This window comes from Dermacentor andersoni, chromosome 8, assembly GCF_023375885.2.
Source record: "Dermacentor andersoni chromosome 8, qqDerAnde1_hic_scaffold, whole genome shotgun sequence".
In the NCBI taxonomy this organism is placed as follows: Eukaryota; Metazoa; Arthropoda; class Arachnida; order Ixodida; family Ixodidae; genus Dermacentor; species Dermacentor andersoni.
In genome coordinates this window covers 146,856,502-146,873,761 of record NC_092821.1, presented here as the reverse complement: position 1 = coordinate 146,873,761, position 17,260 = coordinate 146,856,502, and the positions used below count along the sequence as shown (strand labels likewise).

At 48.9% G+C, this 17,260-nt stretch overlaps 1 protein-coding gene across 2 annotated transcripts in view; it reads left to right on the top strand.

Annotated features, from left to right (window-relative positions):
- Positions 1-17,260, top strand: part of LOC126528940 (sodium/calcium exchanger Calx-like) — a 79,780-nt gene that overhangs the window by 49,503 nt on the left and 13,017 nt on the right. For both annotated transcript variants that reach the window (XM_050176526.3, XM_050176527.3), the window contains exons 4-9: positions 7,436-7,564; positions 8,395-8,604; positions 9,847-10,014; positions 10,802-10,864; positions 13,841-14,013; positions 17,006-17,244. In XM_050176526.3, the coding sequence (XP_050032483.2) occupies positions 7,436-7,564; positions 8,395-8,604; positions 9,847-10,014; positions 10,802-10,864; positions 13,841-14,013; positions 17,006-17,244 (982 nt within the window). The remainder of the gene's footprint in view (positions 1-7,435; positions 7,565-8,394; positions 8,605-9,846; positions 10,015-10,801; positions 10,865-13,840; positions 14,014-17,005; positions 17,245-17,260) is intronic.

Below are 17,260 nucleotides of genomic sequence, written 5' to 3'. Positions count from 1 at the left end.
CAGTTGTTTCCTTACCTCGAACAGTGTTTTAACAATGCGTGGGGGCGGGGAGGGCGGCTGTGTGTTGGTGCAACACAGCACGTTAAGAAACTGCTGCTGTGCACCAGAGACATTGCCCTGGCAGCTGCCAGGTGTCTCAAAACGCCAATGTGACGTGAAGCGCCGCCGGGGGCGCTGCAGGCGTCGCAATTCAGCGGCGCACAAGTTGAGACCGACAGTGAAAAGCCGTCGACGTTTGTCGGCGCCCAATGAAAGAATAAACTGGCTTTAAATGATGACCTTTGGTGTTTACGTTCCGCTCAGACCAATGCATGTGCACCACCGGGGAAGTATGCACACAGCTCTTCAGCAGGAACGCTAATTTGTGCGCGCACAGCGCTCATGAGTACAACCGGGGGCTGTGGCAGCGCATGTGAAAGCTACGGAGCCGAAGCACACACTATTTTTACTGCGCATCTGCATGTTGTCCACGAATGCAAGCAAATGGAAGCTACACAGCGTAGAACTAACCGTACCAATTATTTTTTTTCACGATTTATTTCATAACAAATAGAAAACTTACTTAGGAAAAGCATTTAATTTTCGTGCTGTTCCTAGTTTTCTGGCTTTCTGGTATTCACTTCTGGTTTCCCCGGTCCTGCAAACCGCCAGCAAGAAACGTCGGCACTACTTGGCGTAGTAATACAAAGTCAAAGCTACGCGCACGCGTACTCACATGCGCGTAGCTTTGGCTGTGGTACCACAGAATGTTCTCGTCGGGTGTAGGCGCAGCGGAAGCCAGAACGCTGCCCTGGCTCCGGCATGAGCCGAGTGAGCAGAGCGTGACGGTGGGCCCGCTTGGCTTTGTCGTTTTTGCAGCCCAACACTGCTCGTCTCTGGTGTACGGACAGCACGGTGGCGTAGGAGCCAACGGCGCGAACGTGACACAGCGACACACACACACACACACACACACACACACACACACACACACGCACACACGCACACACACACACGCAACCACAGCCAGAGCGCCTAATGTTACTAGATATATTTAGCGTGTCCGGTATCCTGGTAAACGCCCAGTCCACTTGCGTTTAGTGTAATACTGGACACGCTAAAGCTCACTGTTAATGTTAATGCAGTGGAAGGTAGTGGACGGTAGTGGAAGGTAGTGCAACTTGGCTGCAGGCGTTAAGACGTCGGCAGCGACGTAATCCCGAATTCAAAGTGACCGTTTTCTCACGCTGATAGGTTATGGTTGAACGAGCACCACAAGACGTCGCTAATGCAGCGTCGCAGCTGCCGTTCACGTGGACTGCCATTCTGGTATTCCGTAAACTGCAATGTGCGTACAACCAGGCTAGAAAATCCCTATGGCGGGCTCCAAACGACTGAGTCCCTCGACAATACCGTCGCGGCCGGCTACGTCATGAGCGGTTCGCTAGCGGCAAACTCCTGAGCAAGTGGTCGCAAACGAAGCAACAATGGGTTCAATCGTGCCGCCAATCGGCCGTTATTGCGAGACTTCAGACACCCGACACGATCGATCTAGGACCACGCTTGAGTGATGTACTCGGTAGTGCGTGACTGCCCGGTTCGCAAACGACGGGGTTTGGACCTGAAGCAAACAAAACACCCACTGCGACATTGACAGAACATTGGAAGTGAGCCTGCGCATACAAGCAGCTTGGAACATGTGCGTAAAAGGCTGTTATGCAATTCGGTACGATTCATAAGTCTTGCCATATCACCTGCATCCGGTAAGTTTCGCCCGAATTCCAGGGTGTTTCAAGCGATTCTTACATTTATCACACTAAGTACTTCAGTTGCGGAAGCTCCCAAGCTCAGCTTCAACCTCCGCGGAGGCTCGGGTATATTATTGTGCGGGACGGAAGGGCAGCCAATGTGCAGCAAGGAGATGTTAGCAAGAAAAATGGTCCCACGTGAATGGATAAATTATCTTCTACGTTGCCGAAAACGCCATTCATACCGCGAGAAAGAACTCAGTAAGCCACACGTGGCACTGAAATGGAAAAATGGATGGCGAGCCCTCTTTGGAAGTTCCAGCATCACCTTGCCGTGACGTCACTAGGTATTGACGGCGTCTGCTAGGGATGTAATGGTTCATCCGCAAAACAAGAACTATACAGTCAAACGCCTCTATTAAAAAAGTACTCCGAATACTTCGTTATACAGGTCACTTTGTTGTAAACATCAGGCATCGTATCGCTCGCCGGGGAGCAGGGTACAAGCTCTTTCAGCAAGGGGATCACCTTTACCTAAAACGAATTCGAGAGAGGCTTAGTGAAACAGGTCGCTAACTTTCTTTTGTGTGCGCACTTTGTCGGATGCAATGTGCGACTGCAGCTGACCTTATTGCATCGAGGTTCCCGGCATGCTCAGCTGCAAAGGGTGGGAGCGACGCAAGGTTATAAGCTGCACATCGCGGAATTCGTGCTATATTGCCTTACCTGTAGTGAAAATTCTTCATTCGTTTACAGGCTGTTCGACACTACGCAGTCCATGACAGCCCTATTCACAAACTCCTCCCACACACACACAAAAAAAACGCAGTGCACCTGCTCGATCCTTTCTAAAAGAGAGCCGAGCCAACTATTGTTAGCTCACAGTTTAATGACTTGGCTCTACTAATGTGAATGCTAGGCTAATTGGAAAATAAAAGCTAGTTGTTTCAAGCTAAACTGTTGGCTATTGCTGAGAAGGGATGTCAAGAACACCCGTCAAATTCACGATAGATGTTTAGGTTTCATCCTGAAACCAGTGGCTCTAAGACCGATCTGTACGGAGAAAAGAGTTGTTTTCTAAACCCGCGAAACCGCTCGACGTCAGTCGTCATCGAAAACAGTTAACGTCATTGGCTAGCGTACCATGGACAGCGTAGATATAACCTTGTAATCCTTAGGTTGGCACCGACTACATTCGTTGCCTTCGTTGACATTCGCGTCCTTCCTGCCATTACAGGTGGCTTTGAAGACATCTTCGGTCGTCGTTAGTGACGATTACGTCGTCACGTTGTGATAAGTTAAGACGTCAGCCGTCACACCCACTTCCGTGTTGCAGCAATAGCGTTAGTATGCGAGCTGAGCGATTCCTCGGGGGGGGGGGGGGGGGGGGTGTATTCTATAAGAGTCCACTTATAGTGGACGGTCCATTTCGGTCGCTGTTGTTTGGATGCAGCTGTACGAACGAGGAGGATACGAGCGGCCCCAGCCAATCAGCGGCGGCCGAAACTGACAGTCCACTAAGTGGACTCCTACAGAATACGTCCCCTGGTGCAACGCAGCAGAGGAGGAGGAGGAAAAACTTTATTTGCTCTAATTGGTTAGAAATTAGCGGCGGCAGATCTGGTCGGCCGTCTTCACGGTCTTCTTCCCCATCTGCGCAGGGTCGACGCCCATATTCCAGGGCACCACTGAGGGTGGCTACTCAGTGAGCGTGCTTTACTAATCCATGCTGGACTTACGGGTACTACAACGCTCGCGGACATCGGCGCATTCGACTCGTCAAATGCGTCGCTAGCGTTGCCGCCAGAGCTAGCGCAGGGCCCGGCTCAGTGTGGCGTCTGCGGAGGGCAGTGGTGGCGCCGCTACGTGGCCGCTCGTTTGCAATTCAACAAATCACCCGTTGGGGACGCCTAAATTTCTTCGTTGCACAGGCAAATTCGTTAATTTGAGTGGCCTTCGTTGTAGAGACGTTGACAATGCGCATGCAATAAAGGAATCTGGCGGGGACATAATCAGTGCTACGTTATGTAGGTCATTTCGTTTGTAGTGGCGTTCGACTGTACCTCGTGTTTTACGTGAGCCAAAGATTGGACGTGGCAAGTTTTGGAAAGTTTCGCTGAGCCAACGCAGCTCAAATACTTTGAAATATGTGACGTCACACTGACGGAATACATTTGTCGTCATTCTTCTTCCGCGGGAAAAGTACATGAAATTGTTCATCTAACTGATACAGACAAAAACATGGACATGCATATTCATGTAACCTTTTACAGTCTACGTGAAGCGAAGCGTTCAGAATGAAAATACAGTAGTTGGGAAGCCTGACAGTTTCAAGCAAGTCACCTGCACTTGCGGCATCGACTGCCCAGAAGTTGTAGCGCGCACTCATCCTACACTCTGTCACTCATTAGCCCTGCTTACGAGTTGGAGATCGTCAAATCACATCCGAACAATGATGAGCACTCCACGTAGACTCAATGTGTAATGTACGTGCTCGATAAACCGAGTGCATGCAGTGCTGGCATCCAATCGAGTGCAGAAATGCTCCACATCCTTCCGCGTGCAGTAGAGATGCATCACAAAGACTTTCTCGCCGACTGTCAGAACGGAAGACGGTGCGCTTCCAACGCTTCGGCGTGTTTCATTGAGATAGCAAATTGTATAATGGACACTCGAGGCACATGCGCGCCCGTAGGCGCCACCGTGCTGGCACGCTTTGGTCTGCGCATGCGCGACCTGTGCGAGGAGTATTAGGTCTCTAGAAACGCAAAAGACGCGCGCAGTGCGATTGGCTGCATAATCAACGACGCCGAGTGTATATACACGCAGTCATCACGTTCCGCTCAATCTGATCCAGAGCGAAGCGAGGGAGGCGTTATGCCTCCCGCTGCTGGCCTGAGTGGCGTGCGCACAGACACTATATATTCATACCGTTCTCGCTGACGACCTGTGTGCGCACCATACTGAGCGAAACTGACAGTAGAGTTCAAGCTACAGACGCTGACGGTTTTCCTGTGGTCTCATCTCGACGCGCACGACCACTGAGGCACGACACCGGCGTTCCTGGCGTCACGCCTTAATGTGTGTGGTTTAGTTTCATTAAATGGTGTATATATCAGATGTATACTTATCATTGGGAGTGAAGATCAACGGGCAGCGTCTTAGTAACTTGCGGTTTGCGGTTGATGACACTGTCCCGTTCAGGAATAAATGGAGATGACCTGCATCAAATGATTGCAGACTTTGGCTCAGCTTATCTAGCTCTCACAGGCCACGCGCGGACTTCTCGGCAACGTCACTAGATGGGGCAGCGTTTCCAGAAAGCAGCACGCGAGAGGAGTCCGGCTGTCGCGTGACGCGTTTCTGAGCGTTCGCACGCACTGGCGCGCCGTGCATTTCGGAGGCCACGCGCGGGATTCGCGGTGTCGGCGTCAGATGGCGCCGAGTGTTCCTAGGGAAGCGAGAACGAGGAGTCCCGCTGCAGTACGCACCTCACACGTAACTCGTTTCGACGGGGGCGATACGTTGTGCCGCTATATTGATTAAATGACAAACGCATTACCATCGACAGTCATCGTGAGGTGGGTTCTGCCGAATTCTTTAAAGGGACACTAAAGCGAAACAATAAATCAGTTTAGACTAATGAAGCATTGTTTGAGAAACCTGCTGGCAATCATTTCAAAAGAATAGTTTGATTATTACATGAGTTAATGAGGGTCAAAGTATCAGTATTTGAATTTCGCGCCGAAACCCCAGCGCCGGTACGTCAGCGTGACGTCAGGTATTCCAAAGTATTTTTTCGCATTTGGGCCGCGTTGGCTGAATAAAGGTTCCCGAAACTTGCCATGTTTAATATTTGGCTCCTTTAGAACACAATGTAGTCACTCTGTACCGCTATATATAATTAGTAGGCCCTAGAAGATGCCATCAATATCCAAGACGTCACAGCCCCCAGGTGCGGGAACTTAAGTAGGTGTCGCCACCCGTATTTCGTTCTTGCGCTTTTTCTGGCTTAACAAATGTCTTATCGTTGTAAGAGTGGTGTTTTTGGTGTTGTAGAACGGTAATTTACTGATGCAGAAGAAATCATTTTTCACTTTAGTGTCCCTTTAAGTCGAAGCATTTTTTGCCTAGTCGTTAGACTTTTCCACTGCTGCTGCTGCATCCGTGTGGCACGCCGCTTCGGAGGGTAGTTCAGACCGTGTACGTGGCAGGATCGTGGCAGAGAGGAAAAGCGACGTGAGAAACTCGTTTGGACCTTTCCATCACCTCGTCACAATTACCCTCCAAAGCTCCCTGGACTCGAATGAATAAAGGCACAGCGAGCCTAAGCACCACCTTACCCAAGAAGAAGTTCTTTCTTAAAACGCCAAGTCGAGCTAAATCGATCCATCATTCATATAGAAATCTATCATCGTGTATTGTGCGCCAGTATGTCAACTTAACTGTAATGGTCCACCGTAATGCGTAGGGTAGATAACCGGTGGACCATTAGTTACACTATGGGTACCTAAGGAAGGCAAGCGCAGTCCAGGACGGCAGAAAGTTAGGTAGGATGATGGAATTAGGAAATCTTCGGGCGCGACATGGAATCAGCTAACGCAAGACAAAAGTGGAGGTCGTAAGGAAAGGCAGTCGTCTTGGCAGTGTACCTAAAAATAGGCTGATTATGATGATGATGTCGTTTTGTTGCGTATAGAAAATGGCCACTGAAGGTACCGCTCCTGCAGCACTATTTGAACTGCCCGCGCTAGAACGGAAGAGTGCATTTCCACGGTATCTTCCTCTATGGAAGGTCCCGTGGAGATTACGTCAATCAGCCGGTGCTGACGTCACAAAAGAGGTGCCATAGTCCAACGGGTGGCGCCACTCTAATTTTTCCACGTTCGTCATTTTCTCACCCATAAAGGCCCCGTTCTCCCCACGAATGACGATTTCGTTATTACAGAAGCCTGCTTTTTCAATTTAGCTCGACCTACTATTTTTCTTTCGCGCCCCTTTGGAAGCAAGAAAGACAGCTGTGTGGATTAGAAAGCAAAAGGGTGTAGCCGATTCTAGGTGACATTAACAGCAAAAAATTGAGTTGAGCGGGAAATGCTATGCGTAGGGTAGATAACCGGCGGTATTTTAGCTTTACAAAATGGGGGAGGGCGGTGTGCAAAAGAGGGGAAGTGCAGTCTAGGATAACTAGGTGGTGCGATGGGATTAGAAAATCTGCAGGCATAATGTAAGGTGGGCCGACGCAAAGGGCGGGGGGGGGGGGGGGGTAAGCGGAGAACCTTCGTCCTGCAGTTGACACAAATAGACTGATGGCAATGACGACCTCAAGAAAATAGCATGGGCTCATTTTTCTGCGCAGGTGATGTTGTTGTACCCTATCTTTCCTTACGTTTTCGTTCTCGCCTCTTCCCTTCGGCCAGAACAGGGTAGCGCACCGGATATCCCGGTCTGGTGAATTTCCCTGCTTTTATTTTTATTGCTCTTCCTCTGGTCTTCTTTGGCTTTTCGCCAATCCGGGCCAACTAACCCTTGAAGACGTGGCTCCGTACATTCGTACTGCTTGCGGCAATGCGCGCTAGTAGAGTTTATGTATTTCTTGGGACATATTTTTTTTTTTTGTCTGGATGTGAAAGGCATCGCCCGGCGCACAGCGATGACGTCACGTTCTGCAACAGCTCGCCTACAGCGTATCGTGACGCGTCTCGCAGGTGTTCGGCATCACGGCGTTCTTCAGCGTGTTTGCCTACCTCTGGCTTCTCGTGGTGCTCATGGGTTCGAGCCCGAACGTGATCGAGCTCTGGGAGGCCATCCTGACGCTGCTCTTCTTCCCGCTGCTGGTAAGCCCGACGCAATCCTCGAACCACTTGCCGCCCGCAGTGCGGCGTTGGCCAACACTTACAACATTTCATTTGCATGCGTAGCTACTTCGCAACCTTAAGGGTTGTTTTTCTTTTCCGTTCTTTTTTGGGAGGGACGCTTTACACATGCGACGCGACGCGCGCGATTTCAGTTGCGTGTCACGCTCCAGGACCTCGGCAATGCCCGAGATCTCATTTGCGCACCACTGAAGCGCTTATAGCAACATTCTGTGGGATACAGGCCACGATGAGAGTAAATAACTTTTGTGGTATTTGTGCCTTTGTTTTCGTCTCACTCCTTTTCTTGCATCCCTCACGATCTCGCCTGGAATAACATGCCAGGCCAGTCTCGTTGGGCTATTAATGAATGAATTAATTAATTCATCGGCAGATATCAGTACTTTCTCTCTCAACCTTACCCCTGACCGTTACTTTCTGAGCAGTGCGGTATATATGGCAGTGGCTCTCTGCTGCCGTGTACGATGTCGCGAAATCAAGTACCACGGCCGTGGCGGTCGCCTTATAACTATCGCTTAACTTATTGGGAACAGCGCGAATAACAGGACAAACCTGGCTTTGTCAAGTCTTGTCCCGTTTTTGGCGCATTTACCAAGAAGTCAAGAAACATTTGGCATGAAACCCTTCTTCAGTATGATTGTCGCCAACTGGAGTACATCGGCCCTGCATCTGGCCGATCCAACAGGCCCTATTTTTCAGCTGCTCACTTACATAAACACCCACGAACAAGGTCCATATATACATGCGCGTCAGTGCTCGACGGCCCACTCCACGGGGCTCTGGCCACGCAGGTGTTCCTGGCCTACGCGGCGGACACGGGCATCTTCTGGCCCGGGGCGCGCAAGCGCAGCGCCCAGAAGCAGCTCGAGCTGCAGACCACGGCCGACATCGCCAAGACCACGAACGCCGTCGGTCCGGCCACACCAGGAGGAGGACCTGCACGCCGGGAGTTCTTCCCCAACGGCGAGTTCAACCGGGAGAACCTGTTGGACTTCATACGGGTCAGTCATTTCGCGCACGATGTCACAGGCTAACGGTGTCTGCTTCTCTGTCCCCGGCTTGAAAGGCACCGCGGACTAAGCACGGTGCCGAGAGTATGCCGATTACCTGTGGTGCAAACTGACCTAACATATGACGAACTACCTCGAGTGGTTCGAATTATTCCCAAACCGTTAAGCTACTGCGCCTCTCGTAGCATCTACGTTGCTTTCGGAAAGTTTACCCGTTAGTCAGTCAGTCAGTATCAGTTGGTCGGTGGGTTGGCCGGTCTACTGAGAGATTAACCTAGAAATCAACCAGTTAACAAATCTATCGGACAGTCTATCAGCCACACGGTCAATGGACCAATCAATATGCCACTTGATTATTCGATCACTGAGTCAGTGGACTGATCGACCAATCAATCCATCCAACGAAAACCAGTCAGCCAGTCTATCAACCAACTGATCTATCAATCAGTCAACCAATAGTTCAATGAATCAGTCAGTCAGCCAGTCAGCTAGTCAATGTAATGAGATACAAATCAATGAAAGATAAATGAATCAATTGTCCTCTGTAGATCTGTCGATGAATTAGTTAGTCAATCAGTCGCTCAGTGAGTATATCAATCTAGCACCAAATCAATCAAATATAAAACATTTCTCTCTCCCGCCTCGTCTGCGTACAGGAGATCCGCAAGCAGCCCGGGCTGCTAGTCAATGTAATGAAATATAAATGAATGAAAGATAAATGAATCAATTGTCCTAAGTAGATCTGTCGATCGATTAGTCAGTCAATCAGTCGCTCAGTGAGTAAATCAATCTAGCACCAAATCAATCAAATATAAAACATTTCTCTCTCCCGCTTCGTCTGCGTACAGGAGATCCGCAAGCACCCCGGGCTGCTAGTCAATGTAATGAAATATAAATGAATGAAAGATAAATGAATCAATTGTCCTCAGTAGATCTGTCGATCGATTAGTCAGTCAATCAGTCGCTCAGTGAGTAAATCAATCTAGCACCAAATCAATCAAATATAAAACATTTCTCTCTCCCGCCTCGTCTGCGTACAGGAGATCCGCAAGCACCCCGGGCTGCTAGTCAATGTAATGAAATATAAATGAATGAAAGATAAATGAATCAATTGTCCTCAGTAGATCTGTCGATCGATTAGTCAGTCAATCAGTCGCTCAGTGAGTAAATCAATCTAGCACCAAATCAATCACTATATAACACATTCCTCTCTCCCGCCTCGTCTGCGTACAGGAGATCCGCAAGCACCCCGGGCTGACGGACGAGGACGCGGCGTGCCTGGCGGCGGCCAAACTGGCCGAGCAGCAGCACCACACGCGCATGTGGTACCGGGTGGGCGCCATCCGGAACCTGACCGGAGCCCGCCGAACCACGCCCAGCATCAACGAGAAGCTGCAGCACGTGAGTGCCGCTGGACACCGCGCACATCCGCCTGACGCAAACCGAACGCAGCTTCGTGACAAAAACACCAGGGGAAAGATCTGCACTCTTAAAAATGTTTGCGCCCTTTGGGGCTTATCTTGTCCCCCAACGATAATCGTCGTCTGCCTTGCTTGCGTTTCCTTTCTTGAAAACTCGGCGCTCGCTACTTTCCTGTCGAGAATGCTGTGTCATGCTGATAACGCACATGCCGTTCGTGACTAGGATGTACCGGGCTCGCAGCGTTAAAGAAAGGAAATGCGGGCAAGACAGATGAAGATTATCGTTCTGGGACAAAATACAACCAAAAGGGTGTAAACTTTTTAAGAGTTTGGCGCTGCAATCGGAGAACCATTTGTGAGAATGAACGATAGTACTTTTTCTTTTTTTGCAATACTTGTAATGGATTCGTTAAGTCAGTCTGTTGTAGCGTTTTTGTGCTCTCACGGGGGCAGCGTTTAAGTGTTGGAGCTCGGGCGAGTTGGCGACCGTAAATTTCGAATGTATTTGCTGCCGTGACTGCGCCTGCTTGCAGCTACCGATCTTGGAGGACACGAACCGTAGTAGCGCGTGCTAAAAACCCTGGCTGTATCTTCTTCTTTCTTTTTTTTTCCTCACTGTAGCCCACTATATGGGGACAAAGGCATGCACAACGGTTAGAAACAAAATGGGACTGGGACTTCTGTTCGCTATAGCCGTAACTTCGTTGTACACGTTGTTCGCTACAACGAGGTTCAATATTCTAATGCGGCTTTCATTCTCGTCGCAGAAACTCGACCAGGAGGTACGGGAGATGTTCGCACTAGCTGCTCAGGACGAGACTGACGCAAAGGTGAGAACCGGACCTTAGTTGGCCCCCACCTACATAATAGATAGATAGATAGATAGATAGATAGATAGATAGATAGATAGATAGATAGATAGATAGATAGATAGATAGATAGATAGATAGATAGATAGATAGATAGATAGATAGATAGATAGATAGATAGATAGATAGATAGATAGATAGATAGATAGATAGATAGATAGATAGATAGATAGATTTCTATGGTGCCCACGAAAAACCTGTCGGTCTTGGTACTGGCGCACTTGACACAATACGCCATAATACATACGTCACAGCACATACACGTCAGTTGAATAAGAATCATCTAAAATAATAACAAAAAGTGAAATACGTTCATGCTATATAACGATGCGGTTTTCTCGCAAAAAAGCAGTACGACCATGCAAAAGAGATATGTAGAAGGCTAAATGTGTTATGAAGGATATCAACAAGATTTGTACAAAACACGCGTTACAGAGCAAAATCATAGGCGCAGAAGAAAAAATGTTAACTGTGAACACTAGAAATTAAAAAAAAAAATATGTCAATCAATGCTTAAGTACCCAGGAAACAGTCGTGAGCCCTTTGGTCTGGCTCGCATCCATGTCACTTTTTCAAAGTGTAACTGATTATGGCATATTTTATGCGTATTGAACAAGGACTACAGAAAACAATAAGGAATAGTCCATTACCATAAATAACAGCAGTAGGCTCAGTCTCGTGGCTGTAGGCTTTCATCTGGTGCCTATTTGAAGACAAAGATCTGAAAGCAGCATTGTGTACCTGCAAACATATTTTGACAAGCTGTCGTCATTTAATACCAGTGCTGCGTAGCTTCAATAAAAAAAAATCCACCTCCATTCCACCCTGTGAAAGTGGATGTACAGCGAAGCTCTTGCCGACGTTAGACAAGCACGAACGACGTTAGGCAAGTACCGCCACCTCAACTGAAGTTAGACGCCGCTGCTGGCCGTACCGCCGCTTTTCTCTCTGCCGTTGTTCGCGCTCATGCTACTCTTCGATAGATCTACGTATACGGGGCCTACCACAGCGCAGTCACAACGACACTGAAATCCGTTGCCAGGCTACTTCTCCTTAAAAAGGCCCCCGCCATCTGCCATTGGGTAGCGCTGATTGACGTCAATCCACACGCTGCCCACTGCAGGCTAGCTCCATCTAGCGGCGTCATCTCGTACGCCACCCTTTTCCAGCTACCGTTTGAGGTCGGTCTGAGTGGCCGCAGCCGCTAGGTGGCGGTACTGTTGTTGGACAGTAGAAGAACGACTGAGGAATTTGGAAGAAAGTAAATGGGCTGGGATAGTGTTGAGGTATCTGTACAGGAAAAACATTGATTCACAGTGGAATAAAAGAACTAGGAAGCTTACCAGCAAGTATGCGGTCTGTAGGGTAGGCAACACAGCAACAAGGAACGTCAAGCGGAAAGTCAGAGAGACTGAACTAATCTCATGGGTGGCGGCAATGGAAATGAAACGTGCCATGAGTAACTACTTAGGAGAAAAAACGAAATCAGGAAAGAAACAATTTATGATAACTCAAAGGGAAGCTCATTACATTTCGAAGCGAGATCGGGATGCCATAGAACACGCACTTATAAAGCGAGATATAAGAAGGAAGAAGAAGCGTGTGCTTCTTGCGGTAAAGCTAGGCAAACGATGGAGCATTTTTTATCAGAATGTGAAGACGTCTGCGCAGCGGTCGATTTAGGCACCAGTGGTCTCCTTGAATCCCTTGGGTTCAGCGAGAGCAGGGGAAAAGTAAACATGTCCGCAATAGAGATTAGCAAGGGGCGATTGGAAGAAAAGTAGGGAAACGACAAAATAACGGAGACGTACAAAAGCAAAGTTCGCGATAGAGGGTCAGAAAATTTGGTTGTGGGAGTCCATAGTGTATGTATTTTTTTATTGTTTAACCTAGGTAGGATATTAGGCAGTATAATAGCAAGAGCTTGGTGGCGCAACCCACCGCCCCGTTCCAAAGGGGACGCTCATAACGTCCATCCATCCATCCATCCATCCAGTGTTTGCCATAGTGTCGATTACGATTGCAGCACACGCTGGGCGACAGATGCGACGAGCACAGCGCCTACGCGTCAAGGACGGATGCATTGTGTGCACATGTTCGTCAAGCACGCACGCACGTGTGCGGAAGTGCAGCATACATCCTCATCATTGTAGGCCCTCCACCTGGCGCAAGTGCATTATTGAACTAACTGAATTTCTCAAAGTAAAATGCGTCGGAAAATTCGTAAAGTACAATTTACACACAAGCTGCAGACATGATAGCTTCGAATTGTAATTCGAATATAAGAAAAAGCATAATTCTGTTACGCGAAAACTCAAAGACAAAGCCCTTTTCCAGCTGCCGTTTGGTCTGTCTAAGCGGCAGCGGTTGCTAGGTGACGGTACTGCTTTTGGGTGAGCACGATCCGAAGAAAAATCCCGACCAACTAGAGGCTAACAGCTTCGCTGTAAGAACCAAGGTGTAGTGTCCTGGTTTCAAAATATGTTAGCATTTGCAAAATATGTATTACTTAATGTGGTTACGCGGGGGCGCAGGCAATCGAGTTTTCAGTGGTCCACTTAAGGCATATATGTTGGTTCCCTTGTGAGGCTGCTGTAACCAAAGCCGAAAGAAAGCGTTGGAATGCAATTAAACGTATAGTTGAAGTCTTCGAAGATCTTCCTGAGCTAGTTGTGGGTGGGAATGGGATGGGGAGTCACTTTTCCAAAAAATCTATCGCGCCACCTCTCGCGTGAGGAGAGTGGGAAGAGCGTCGGACTGCTTAAATTTTTGTTTTGACTGCACTATCTTCGGCATTGGCCCGCGGTTAAAGGTTATAAACCGAAACACACGATTCAGAAAGGTTTAGAGTAACTGAATAAGCAAGACATTGCCTTCAAAATGAACGTTGGTTGCATAGTTCCTGTATACGTCGTGCGTGCTATTATTTACGCGCAGGCTGCGGACGAAGTGGAGCAGGGTAAACTGCTGAAGCCCGTGCCTGAACCGGAGAACAAGAACGTGGCCACCATCGAGTTCAACGCGAGCTCTTGCGCCGTGCTCGAGAAGGCTGGCAAGGTGGACGTGATCATACGGCGCAAGGGAAAGCTCGACTGCCCCGCCACTTGCAGGTGAGCGCATCGAATACGAGCGGTGCTCAATTTCGCACGCGTTTCGGGCATTGAGCGTGAAGCACCGAGTACAATGCTCCATTTTCTTAAATTCATTTATTTATTTGAAATACCTGGATGCAAGGGGGGGGGGGAGAGAAGGGAGAGTACAGGTAGTGTTGACATAAGGCCGGCGTGGAACAAAGAACAAACTACCGTGCACGCCATTATACACCCAACGACAGAGCTCGAAATGAGGCTGCAGTTCGGCATCCAGTAATTCGTGGTGACAGCTGATTCCACTGACTGGTGGCGTAAGGAAAAAGAAAGGAGCCATGAAAGACATTCGCTGTACAATTAATTCCCCTTATTTTCCGTTGATGGTCACGTCTCTGAGATGTACAATGAGGGGGCAAAATGCATCTTTACCTGTCTGCTTTAACCATGCCGCGATAAATATTGAAAAGCATCTCTAATCCCATGTCTTATTTTTTTTCTGCGCCTATTTAATAATTCCCATACCAGCCCACTTTTAAATATAGTAATACTAGAAGTAAAGTTATAACTATTGGAAACAAATCGAGCTGCGGTGTTTTGTACGAGTTCAAGCATATTAGAAAGGATTATTAGTTTGCGGATCCCAGGCAGCACACAGGCGTAATGTAATATGGATCTTACATTAGCAAAGTAGTTCTCCAATTTTTGCGAGGTGCGGTCCTGAATTTACTTTCGACGAAATTCAGCATTTTGCAAGTTCTCGCTGACGTGTTCTTTTTACCATAGACAGCTCACGTGATTTTTCGCGTGTGCGAACATGTCTCCAGGCATTATTAGATTGTTCACGATGTGTATCAGGTGTGCAGGTGTTTACGATGTTACCTTGATTCTGATGTATCTACGCGCTGTGTATTGTTTTCCCTGCTTTCGCCATTTCCTGTGTATCCTTTAGGAAACCAGCGTGTTCGGTTTCACGTATGCTGGCCCCAGAAAGTAAGTGTGAATGACCATATATATATATATATATATATATATACCCGCATCACTACACTTGCGGAGACGTGTCTGCCACGCCTGGAAGGCACCCTGAATGTCCTCGACGGGAATGTCTCTCAGGAACGCTGTAACATGCTTTTGGATGTTTCCCACAGTCTGCCAATGCTTTCCTTTCAGCGCTCTCTTCAGTCGGGGAAACAAAAAAAGTCGCACGGAGCCAAGTCGGGACTGTAAGGGTGAGGGGGGACCACCGGGGTGTTCCTCCGGGCCAGGAAGTTGGTAACGATGAAGGACGTGTGGCTTGGGGCATTGTCGTGGTGGAGCTTGACCGTGTCTTTGATGTCAGCCCTCACGCGCGCGACCCGGCGTTTCAATCTCTTGAGCACCTCCAGTTAAAAGTCTGACTTGACAGTTTCTCCCTGAGTCACAAACTCAATATTGACGATTCCTCGGGCGTCAAAGAAAACAATGAGCGTCGTTTTGAGGCGAGACTTGCTCATTCGCGCTTTCTTGGGGCGAGGGGATGATTCTGTGCGCCACTCGCTCCTCTGCCTTTCTGATTCTGGGTCGTACTGGAACATCCAGGATTCGTCTCCGGTTACAACAGAGTTAAGAAAGTCCGGCTCCTTTCGAATCAAATCCAACAGTTCTTGACAACGCAAAACTCGAAGTGTTCCTTCTGATCTTCCACCAACACTTTCGGCACAAGCTTTGTGCAGACCTTGCGCATTTGCAGATCCTCGGTTACTAATCCCATGTACCGCAGATGTGGACACCTGTCATGCGTGGACATGTGTAAGCAATTTGCTGGATGCTCAATCGACGGTCGGAACGTAAAACTTCGTGCACACGATCCGCGTTTTCGTCGGTTCTGGTCGTTGTTGGGCGTCCAGAACAGGGTTCGGCGGCGACTTCCTCCCGGCCCTCCTCGAACGCCTTGTGCCGCTTCCCGGACTGTGACGTTGAAGCTCAGTCGTCCATGAAGGCCTCTTGAAGCATGTGGAATGTTTCAGTTGCAGTCTTTCCAAGCTTCACGCAAAGCTTGATGGCGTATCGTTGTTCAAGCGAACGCTCCATCGCGCAGTGTTATCCGTTCCCACTGCTCGGAGTAAACTGACGACCGGCTGCGTTTTCGGGGCGAAACCCTCGCCACATTTCCCGACCGGTCGACCAGTTTTACCACGCTGCAATGGATAGTCGCGACATAACAAAATCATGCGCATTACTTTCATAATGAACCCCATATATATATATATATATATATATATATATATATATATATATATATATATATATATATATATATATATATATATATATATATATTGTCACGTGGCTGTGACGGCGCACAGGCGCGATGCCGCCATAAACAGACGGAATAAACCGTAAACAGCGTACTGGGCAAACTTGTGAACTTGTGTCCTCTATACTAACACACAGTTCGTTGGAGGCGAACAAGTTCGTCGTCGGGTCGGCTTGCGTTTGGCCGCTTGTTTGTATACACGCGTCGTTGAATCTTATAGATGCGCTTGCAAGCTGCCGCGCCAGACTGATGTGTTCATTTATTGATCGATTGATTGATTGACTGATTAGCTGGTCTATTGAGTTTATTATGTTTAAGGCAGGGAAACTGGACAGCGGGTAACAAGGGACGCCGTACGGGAAGGCTACGGATTAATTTCTACATCCCGGAATTCTCTAACGTGGCGTAAATCTGACTATACACGAGCGCTTTCGCACTCCGCTCTCACAGAAATGCTGCCACCGCGGCCGGGTTTCGAACCTGCGACCTCGTGCTCAACAGCGCGGAACGCAATGTAGCCAATGCTCCACATCGCGGCTGGCGGATAGCGCCATATTTCCCACTAGCGATTTTATTACGAAACTAAAAATTATGGGGTTTTACGTGCCAAAACCACTCGACGGCTTCGACCGCACAAACCGCTTCCCGCTCCAACGCCCGGAATGTCGCCCGCCCGTATGGCATATATGTATGACGTGCTCTGGGCGTCTCTCGCAGGGTCGAGACCATCGACGGCACGGCGCTGGCGGGCGAGGACTACATGGAGCTGCGGCAGATGGTGATGTTCCAGCCGGGCGAGACCCAGCGCCGCGTCACGGTGCAGATCGTGGACGACAACCAGTGGGAGCCCGACGAGACGTTCTTCCTGCGGTTGTCGCTGCCCGCCGCCGGCGACGGAGCCGGGGTCGCCCTGGGTCGGAAGTCCGTCATGGAGATCACCATCATCGACGACGACCGTGAGTGTGACGGTCA